Source organism: Aptenodytes forsteri, unplaced genomic scaffold (assembly GCF_000699145.1).
Source record: "Aptenodytes forsteri isolate BGI_AS27 unplaced genomic scaffold, ASM69914v1 Scaffold191, whole genome shotgun sequence".
Classification (NCBI taxonomy): domain Eukaryota; kingdom Metazoa; phylum Chordata; class Aves; order Sphenisciformes; family Spheniscidae; genus Aptenodytes; species Aptenodytes forsteri.
The window spans coordinates 1205018-1214657 of record NW_008794630.1 but is presented as its reverse complement, the minus strand read 5'-3'; the positions used below and the strand labels follow the sequence as shown (position 1 = coordinate 1214657).

The 9640-nt window shown below is 41.7% G+C and overlaps 1 protein-coding gene across 1 annotated transcript in view; it reads right to left on the bottom strand.

Moving 5' to 3' along the window:
- Positions 1-9640, bottom strand: part of MTMR8 (myotubularin related protein 8) — a 27064-nt gene that overhangs the window by 6931 nt on the left and 10493 nt on the right. The window contains exons 7-12 of the mRNA XM_009273419.2: positions 9214-9323; positions 7958-8083; positions 6232-6281; positions 3761-3961; positions 3205-3333; positions 2136-2262 (exon numbers count right to left, since the gene is read on the bottom strand). Coding sequence (XP_009271694.1) covers positions 2136-2262; positions 3205-3333; positions 3761-3961; positions 6232-6281; positions 7958-8083; positions 9214-9323 — 743 coding nt within the window. The remainder of the gene's footprint in view (positions 1-2135; positions 2263-3204; positions 3334-3760; positions 3962-6231; positions 6282-7957; positions 8084-9213; positions 9324-9640) is intronic.

Genomic DNA, 9640 nt, shown 5'->3' with positions numbered 1-9640 from the left:
TGGGGTCCTCCATGGGCTGCAGGTGGATATCTGCTCCACCATGGACCTCCATGGGCTGCAGGGGACAGCCTGCCTCACCACGGTCTTCACCAGGGGCTGCAGGGGAATCTCTGCTCCAGCGCCTGGAGCACCTCCTCCCCCTCCTTCTTCACTGACCTTGGTGTCTGCAGAGCTGTTCCTCTCATGTATTCTCACTCCTCTCTCCAGCTACTGTTTTTTCCAGAAGGTTTTTTTCCCCCTTCTTAAAAATGTTATCCCAGAGGCGCTACCACCGTCGCTGATGGGCTCGGCCTTGGCCAGCGGCAGGGGGATCTTGGAGCCGGCCGGCGGTGGCTCCCCCGGACATGGGGGAAGCTTCTAGCAGCTTCTCACAGAAGCCACCCCTGTAGCCCCCCCACTACTGAAACCTGGCCCCGCAAACCCAATACATTCCACCCCTCGACTCTGTGAATCACATGTTTAAGAATTATCATTAAAATCCACATTCATCACACAATCTTCACAAACTTCACTCACATCAACAAAAAAGAAAATTCCCCACACCAAAATCAAACCAACGTCATCACAATGCCAAGCGAAAGTGAACAATTTACACACAATCCACCCCTCGTCCTTCACCACAATTAGAACAACCGAAATTCCCCATGATCATTTTGTGCTCTAACATCGTTCAGTCCATGTTTTGCCCATTACCTCTCCCAATTACTATCCTTATCTCGAATTCCTCATGCCCCATGTTGGGTGCCAAAAAGGACCATGGTGGGTTGACCTTGGCTGGACACCAGGTGCCCACCAAGCTGCTCTATCACTCCCCTCCTCAGTGGGGCGGGGGGGGCAGAAAAAAAAATGAGGTGGGGAAAAAAAAAACCAAACCCTCGTGGGTCAAGATAAAGGCAGTTTAATAAAGCAAAAGCAAAGGCCATGTGTGGAAGCAAAGGAAAACGGAAGATTATTCTCTACTTCCCCATCAGCAGGCGATGTCCAGCCACTTCCCAGGAAGAAGGGCCTCAGTACACGTAGCAGTTGCTCCGGAAGACAAATGTCGTAGCATGACGCCATATGGTATGGAATATCCCTTTGGTCAGCTGGGGTCAGCTGTCCCGGCCGTGTCCCCTCCCAAGATCTTGCCCACCCCCCGCCTACGGGGTGAGGGGGGGAACGTTGGAGGGACAGCCCTGATGCTGTGGAGCGCTGCTCAGCAGTAGCCAAAACACTGGTGTGTTACCAACACCTTTCTAGCTACCAATACGCGGCACAGCACTATGGGGGCTGCTGCGGGGAAAATTCACTCCATCTCAGCCAGACCCAATACATAGGGAAACACAAAACTACAGCACTTCAAAAGCTAACAAGACTATCTACTTTTTTTTTCCCCCGTCTTGCACTGCTGAGATAGATATCTACATCTTCATATAGACAAATATAGCTCTCTGGGGAATGTGATCAGAACTGACCAAACCGCGAAGCGTGTTGCCGTTTACTTTATTATTCTCGATTGAAGGAGATAAATTGGTTCTTCTGGACACAAGATCTCTGCCCTCCAATACCACAGAACACAAGTAGTAAACATGCAAGATTCCCTGTCTTGTTTTAGCAAAGCACTGCAAATCCGAGGTAGACACTTTTAGAGCATAATTCGGCCTACACGATCCAGTTACATTTTGGCCATAAAGTAACTCAACTGTTTTAATAGCCGGTTGATCATCAGTTCTTCCAATGTGTCTTGTGAATGAGAAGGCGGGAAAGAAAAGTGTGGGGGCGAGCTGAAAACAAGAATATTTTTGTATATGCACATTATTTATGTGGAGGGGGAAAAGCAGGCCCATTCTTTTCCTCTCTCCCTTGAAGTTTGCTGCGAGTGGATTTGAAACCCAGATGTTCTTTTAACACCTGCTTCATTTAGAGAATTAGAAAATCACGAGCCTGCAACTGAACTTGACGAAACACAGCTTTTACCTAGCAGATAAGAATTTTGGGTAATCAAACCTATTTATTACAGCAATGTCATTTAACCCCTCATTTTGCCCAGCTCTGCCCAGCATGTTGAAACAATTGTTCAGTGCCAGTGTTCAATCCCAGTTATATTTGCCAAAACCACCATGTGACTTCAAATATTACTAAGATTCAGGACTCACATTTTCCAGTTCAGATGCATTGTCCTCCAGTTTCATCTTTTGGCTCATGCAGCTTAGCAGATGATCCAATACACACTGTTTTGGATGCATTCCTTTGTCAAAGCGATTATACATCCCACACCAAAACCTGAAGAACAGGGCAGGAAAAGAGAATTAGGCAGCCAATTGTATGCTACTGGCCAACAAACTAGATGCTGTTTAAGAAAAAAATTTTCAACAAATTGAGGTTAGTAATTGATTTTTACAAAACTGCCACAGCCTTGGATCATAAAATTCAGTATCAATGGGCAAATTTTCATAAAGTTCAAAAAAACTTCTGAGGATTTAAGTACTTCTGCCTTATGATCCACATGCACTGGCAGCAGGTATTAACATAAGATGAAAATACACTTTTTTCTATAGCAGACTCACTGGAGGATGGGCAGTTCACCTTCAAGTCCCCAGTCTGCCCTACCGCCCTACTTTTATTAAAACCCTTTGCCCGTCAGTGACCACACACAGCACTTAAAAACATATTTGCAACCCCCTCTCTCTCAGCAGGGAACAGGAGTGAGCCAGAAACAAAGGAAAACTAACCACTTCAGCTGTAACACCCTGGGCAAGCAAATAGACACGGCAACAAGAAATCCCTTCTTGTGAAAACCACGCTGACTGCATAAGCCTGGGTGTGACTGGGCACTGAAATTCCTGTTTGAAAGACTTCCTTAATATATATTAAAAAGGAGGAACTTTAACAATTGCCTACCCCATCACGTAAATTTGACAGAGCAAGCAGTCAGGGTGTGTGTGTGGGGGTCTATCTACACATCTGAAGTTCTTCTTTTCCTTGCCTTTCCCCACCCTCTCTCTCAACACCAAAGAAAAAATATTATTTTAAATTACAGTACCTGCACTTACTTAGCAATTACCTGTGCACTACTACTCTCAGTTTATGAATGAGGAATGGAGGGAAAGGTAAAACAAACCATGCTAATCGGTGAAAATTTATTTTATTAAACCTGAATTACCAAACCACATCACAATGAAAGAAATGCCCCCCCTTCTTCCCCTTCTTAAATAAGCAACTTACTGGAAACTGAACGGTAGTGTGTTTGGTTGAAGCTCTTTGTAAGCTGTAAATCCTCTGTACAAAGGATTTCTCAATTCCTGCTTCTTCTGTAAGAGGAAAGGCCACAGAGAATGCGTCTTCTCACAGATTCTGTCAATTACAAATAACATCTAATCACTAAAAAAAAAGAATCAGGTTAAGTGGATTAATAACGCTAGCTGTTCTGAGTAGAATTAGATTAAGGGAGCTAAGAATTATTTTTACACGGTATCTGCTTAATTTCATAAACACAAGATACATCACTGAGGAATACATAATCATTTAAAATGGACACTATCTAGTCCAAAAGGCGTATCTGCAAGTTATTACTGTGGTCCAAAATAAAACATCTGACTTGGGGATATAATTAATCTGTATTTTTTTTTTCCCACACTGTAGAACACAAGCATCTATCAAGACAACGTTACCCTTAACCAATCTACAGTTACATTAAAAACACACAAACAAACACAGCCTGCCCTTTTCCTAACATTTAAAGTGACTTCTAGACTGCTGGCTCCATAAACTGCCAACTCACTTCAGATCCTCACGCTCCTTATGACAGGTCCCAAGGAAGTTGCCGAACTGGCAGGAGTAGACATGGTCATGGATTTCAAGAAGGAAACGCTCATTAAACTCAAACGTGCACGGGAACTGCTGCATGAGCTGCCAGACACATTCAACGAACTGAGTGAAGACAGGGGATACTTCTTTGGGGTCACCATCCAAATGGCCACACCTAGAGAGATGCAAACGAAACAGGGTTAAATCCTGTGTCACCCAACAAAAAAAGAATCCCCTCGCCATTAAACAACTAGGAAGCTTTCTTCACTACTAGAGTAAGAAATTATTCTGCAGAGTCAGAAAAAACCCCACGTGGTTTATCTTGCAGCCACTGTACATTAAGGCATGCCACCCTCAGCATGACTTGTTCTCCAGGGGTACCTGCTAGGAGTGACGAGAATTGTGCAGCGTCCCTTTCTCCAAAGTAAAATTAGCAATGGAAGAGCCTACATAACAGACTTGCAAGCATCACAAGAAATATTTGTGAAATAGGAATCCTTGAGCCTCTGCTATGATGTCAGCACAAGGGAAAAAAGGCAATATTCTCCCAAGAAACATCTATTGCTCGAATATAACAATCTAATGCTAGCTCTTAATTGGGGGAAAAAAGTTGACATTGGTGGGATTCTGTCTGTCTGCCACGAACAGTAAGAAACGCTGGGGGGGGCAAAAAGTGTCCTCTATGATCTTCTATGGATGTGAGACTATTTTATGGTGCAGGAATAGCCACACGGGCAGCAACAGTCAGAACAACCTGATTTTGCTCCACATGGACATCAAGAATGAAATCCTAGTAAGCAATTACTCAGAAAGAAGGGAAAAAAAAAAAGCTCAAACAAAGAAAACCCCAAAACAACAATAAAAAATATTTTTACAGCTTTAGATGAAGTTCAGAAAAACCCTCCTAGTTCTGCAGAAAGCTAGCCAGGGATCTATCAGTGTTCATTACAATCCATCACAAAAGAAAAAACAACCAGAAAAGGAATGTTAGCATTTTTGGAAAGCAGCCAACACTCTATTGTACTGTAATGACTGTTCTTTCTTAAGAGAAAAAACTTGGGGCAGAATCCTCCTTTTCTAGGAAGGGATATAACCTGGAAATCCACAGAAAGGAACAAGGCATCCCCAAACTTAAGTGGAAAAATGAAGTACGATTTCTTATGACAGATCTAGCTGACCCCAGTTCCTGGTTCTGTGACTCCAACCGCAATACCCTAAGCAGCAGCATGACGAAGGACTGATTTCCCTCAGAACTGTAAGGCACCGGCCACCGCTACAAGAAGAATGATTTTGTCTACTGGAACAAAAGTTCATATTCCAGTCAATGCTGAAATTCATGTCTCAAGTACTTTTTGTATCCATTGCCAAGTTCTCATATTTGGAACAATCCTTTGTAACAGAAGAATAGGAAGGTTTTTTTGGTCTTAAGGAAAGGTGAAAAGCGTCCCTAAAGAAGCAGAAACAACGACCACAGAACATTTATTTGGCCAATAATGACCAAACAGCAGTTTATCTTTGACTGCTGCTTCTTATATACCAGTATAAGGGTGTGCATATTGTTCATTTTCCCCAAATACACTTTAAGGAACCAGATTTGTTTTATTCTTAAAAACAGGAATCAGTTTCACATCAAGAACAAAGCTTCAATTTTTAACAAGCTAATATCACTGAACAGACCCGTCCTTTCCCTCCTTGTATTCTTTTGGACCATCTCAGTTTCTAACTTCTATATGGTAAATATAACAAGAAGTAATTCAAGGCAATATCCTCACTAGATGCAGGCTATCTATCACAGGGATGACAGCATTTTTAACGTGCCTAAAGAATGCAGGTCAAATTGGTTTTTAGCACTATATATTGGGCTCAATTTTATGCTTTGAACATGGTAAAAATCCTGAAAAGCACTAGCTGAGATTTTCTTCCAGGAGATGACTGCAGAAGAATTAACATGTCTTGCCAGAACATTAGCGCTCCTCATACAATACGAATGTCATTCTACAGGTAGGAAACCACTCAGAATTCAATCAATTTGTTCAAGGGGTTTTTAGCACTATATATTGGGCTCAATTTTATGCTTTGAACATGGTAAAAATCCTGAAAAGCACTAGCTGAGATTTTCTTCCAGGAGATGACTGCAGAAGAATTAACATGTCTTGCCAGAACATTAGCGCTCCTCATACAATACGAATGTCATTCTACAGGTAGGAAACCGCTCAGAATTCAATCAATTTGTTCAAGACTGTATGCTTCAGCACTGATGAAATAACAACCCTAGCAGATACTGGCTTTATGTGACCAACTCCAGTATTTTCCAAATCTTCTCTCCCCTGTCCTGTATTTTCATTTAAATTTTTCACGGGAGTACATGAACCTGAAAACACTGTATTAGTTTCACAGACAAGCCTTCACCCTGCCACTACACCCAAGATAACATGCTGCTCTTACCTGTGGGAGAACTTGTGGCCCATTGCAATCCACTCCTTTTCTATTAGAACCTTCAGTTTCAAAACAGAGGTTAAAAAAGAGCATTACTTTGTTTAGAAAAAGCAAAATGAAGCTTTTGATGTTAAACTCTCAAAAGCTTACAACCAATGCTACCTGCTGACCCTACTGTTATGAGTATAACCATAGGAGTTAATGAAAACAGTAATAGTGATTTATAGATTATCCACAGTTACCAGTACAATGTCACTGCTGGAATCATAAGTTATTTCAAGCAAGTCTAGTACTATTTTGAGAGAGTTTCTATGTTGTTAAAATCATAATATATAAACACACTGAGCTAAGAGAATTAACAGCTTAATATTACACTATGTACTATTTAATTTGGAGAAGAATAACATGATATTCAGCAAAATAAATCAGCAACTGGAATTCAACAAATGTTTAACACACAAACAGGAATATAGTACAGCTGGCTGTGTATTGAGGAGCTCAGGATGAAATCAGAAGAACTACATGGCTATCTCTCTTTTAAATAGAATGCCTGTGCTATATAGAAGAAAATAGGCAAAATGCTGCTTCCTTGTTAAACGCGTCTCATAAGGAACCAAATGACTGATGCTGAATCCATTATTACTTGCCTTGCTGGATCATATTTAAAGATCAATTCCTGATACCATCATCCAGAGACTTAAAGAACAAAAGGAAAGCAGAAATTCACAAGAGAGTTCTTTGAAAACTTAAGTTACATTGCTTTTCAAATGTTTCCATTCTTTACGCTTCTGTTGCATTCATTTAGGAATAATCACTGTCATCGGATTTGTGCATATAAACCACTTGCTCAGAGGACAGACAAGCATTTGTCTGTTTTAGTTACTGCTCCTAATCAAAATCATGTTTCTTAGTTCATACAGAATTTTCCAGAGCACAGCCAAAGCCCAGGCAGATGTTTCACACTCTGATGTAATTTTAACTGTTAAAAGATTGCAGTACAATCCAGAAGCAAAAATAATAATAATAAAAATAGCATGGAATGCAAGGAAACAGTCCTAGCAGTGCAACACACCAGAGGAGGCAAAAATTTGCATTGTTCTGATTTCAGGGTTTCTTTTAAGGAACTCTTCTGAGAAAGAGCAGCAGCCTGTCTTTCAGGTATTTAACAAAAGGAGATGAATGGAAAGATAACATCACAGATTGCACTATATTTATGCAGTGATGGCTTCAAATAGAAAAAGCCTGCAGTAGAAGCAAATGGCCAAATTCATGTGTAATGGTTTTAAAAAAGGTCTTAAATGATGCACAGATTTTACGTGATATACAGGTTATATGCTGCCCTGTGCACAAGAATCAGTTCACCCAATTTTAAATCCTAGCAGATAAGAGACCATTCACTGTAACAGTCTTAAATGACAAGCTGCTTCACCACTTTTTTGTGGATTGCTCCCAGAGTTGCATCCTTTGCTCACTCATCTCTTGCTCCAGTGTCTCATTAATGGCTCTCGTGGACATTCAAGAAATGAAGATTTGGGAACTGTAAATCAACTGCTGCTGTTTTGTGCCCTTGCTGCTTAGAGCAATTAAAAGCTTGTTTTAGAATTGAAGCTGTTTTTATATAGATCACCTACTGATTTTTCCAGGAAGTGGCCTAAAACATTTAAGTAGGGCCTGTTTACATTTCAAATCCAGGAAGGACTTTTTATTTTTGAAATTCCAACATACATATTCTTACCATGAAGCCTTTAAAAGTCCTATAAAATGGATCTAAGAGGAGGCTAGCCAGGGAGCAGACCTGCGCTGTGCGATCCCACCCATCAGAGCAGTGGACTAACACACTAGCTTTTTCATCTTTCACAGCCTGTGAAGGAGAGACCAGACAGAACAGTTTAGCAGCTTTCTAGGTTGGTTACTGTAATTAAATGCTATCCGTTCCTCTGCGTTTACCTGACTGGCCTAAAACCCAAGAGGAAAATTTGTCATTTCTCACCTGGACTATGGAAATGCACCATTTCTGGGCACACAGCCATCAACCCATAGGAAACCCCAACCAAAATAAAATGCCGTAGCATGCTTTGTCAGCAACACAGACAGTCAAGAAACAAAGACCCTCTGATCTCAAAATGCTCAGTCTGCTGAAAGGCCAAAAATTCTCAGTGTCCTCCTCTGAGGAAAAATTTGGTGGATGAGTAAAGAATAATAATTGGACACACGGGGACTAAGAACTTCTCAAGAAAAATTAGAAGAGCTCATCCCAACTTCCTCCCATATGGATCACCTTCTTCCCTTTGTACCGGTGGCAGAAGAGCAACACAAAATAGCTTCTTGCTTGCTACACGGGAAAATTGTTAAGAGAGAAAAGACAACATTTACAGAAGGTCACTACTCTTGCCACGTGTTGCCAGCACGCCCTTTACTATTACTGAAGAGCCATGTGCCTTAGTGACTTTTCTCCTTTTGCCTGACCTGCAAAGCCACAAGCTCTGCAGAAATGAGGACTGCGTTGAATAATCAAGATTAGCAGTCCCCACATCACACAGAACCAGGAGAAAATCAACTGGTCTAAACAATCCCTCATTTAAGGCAGAGCAGTTCAATAACTAACGAGCACAACGTTATGAGTTGTTTGCACTACTAAATACACATTATATAGAGGCATTTATAAAGGTCATTTATGCACATTCTGTGTTTTTACTTGTTTCAAATGAGTTCTAATAAAGCCTAGATAACTGTTTGTTACAATACAGTGAGCAGGACAATGTCTCAACCCCTACGGCATTTCATTTAGTCACAGGAAGTGTCTAGGAGAGAGCCAGCTGGGTAACCCACTTGATATTCTCCAACTGCAGGCTCGTTTTTGAGAGCTGAGGCCAACCTGAATAGCAATGTTTTCCCACCTTCTCTCCAGAGACAACTTCACAGCCTTGGAGCAGTCCCTAACAGACAAGTACATATTTTTTAATTCACCTGCGGGTTGGGGTACAGTTTTACCTTGGCAAGAAAGACACCTGCATCCATCACAGCCTTAATGTGCCGTAACCAACCTGAGTTCTCCAGCCCAGTGAGGAAATCGCTCATTGAGGGGGACTTCATTTCACACACTAAGAACACAAACAAAGGAATTAGCTGATGCTCCGTTAACAACATCTGTTTCTTTTTCTCACCTCCTCATTATCTCTTCACAGCAACAGAGCTTAGTAGATCCTAAGCTCTGTTAGCTTTTAGATCCTAAAAGCTAACAGGCTGGATCAATGGGCCAAGGCCAGTTGTATGAGGTTCAGCAATGCTCAGTGCCGGGTCCTGCACTTGGCTGACAACAACCCCATGCAGCGCTACAGGCTTGGGGAAGAGTGGCTGGAAAGCTGCCCTGTGGAAAAAGACCTGGGGGTGTTGGTCGACAGCCGGCTGAACATGAGCC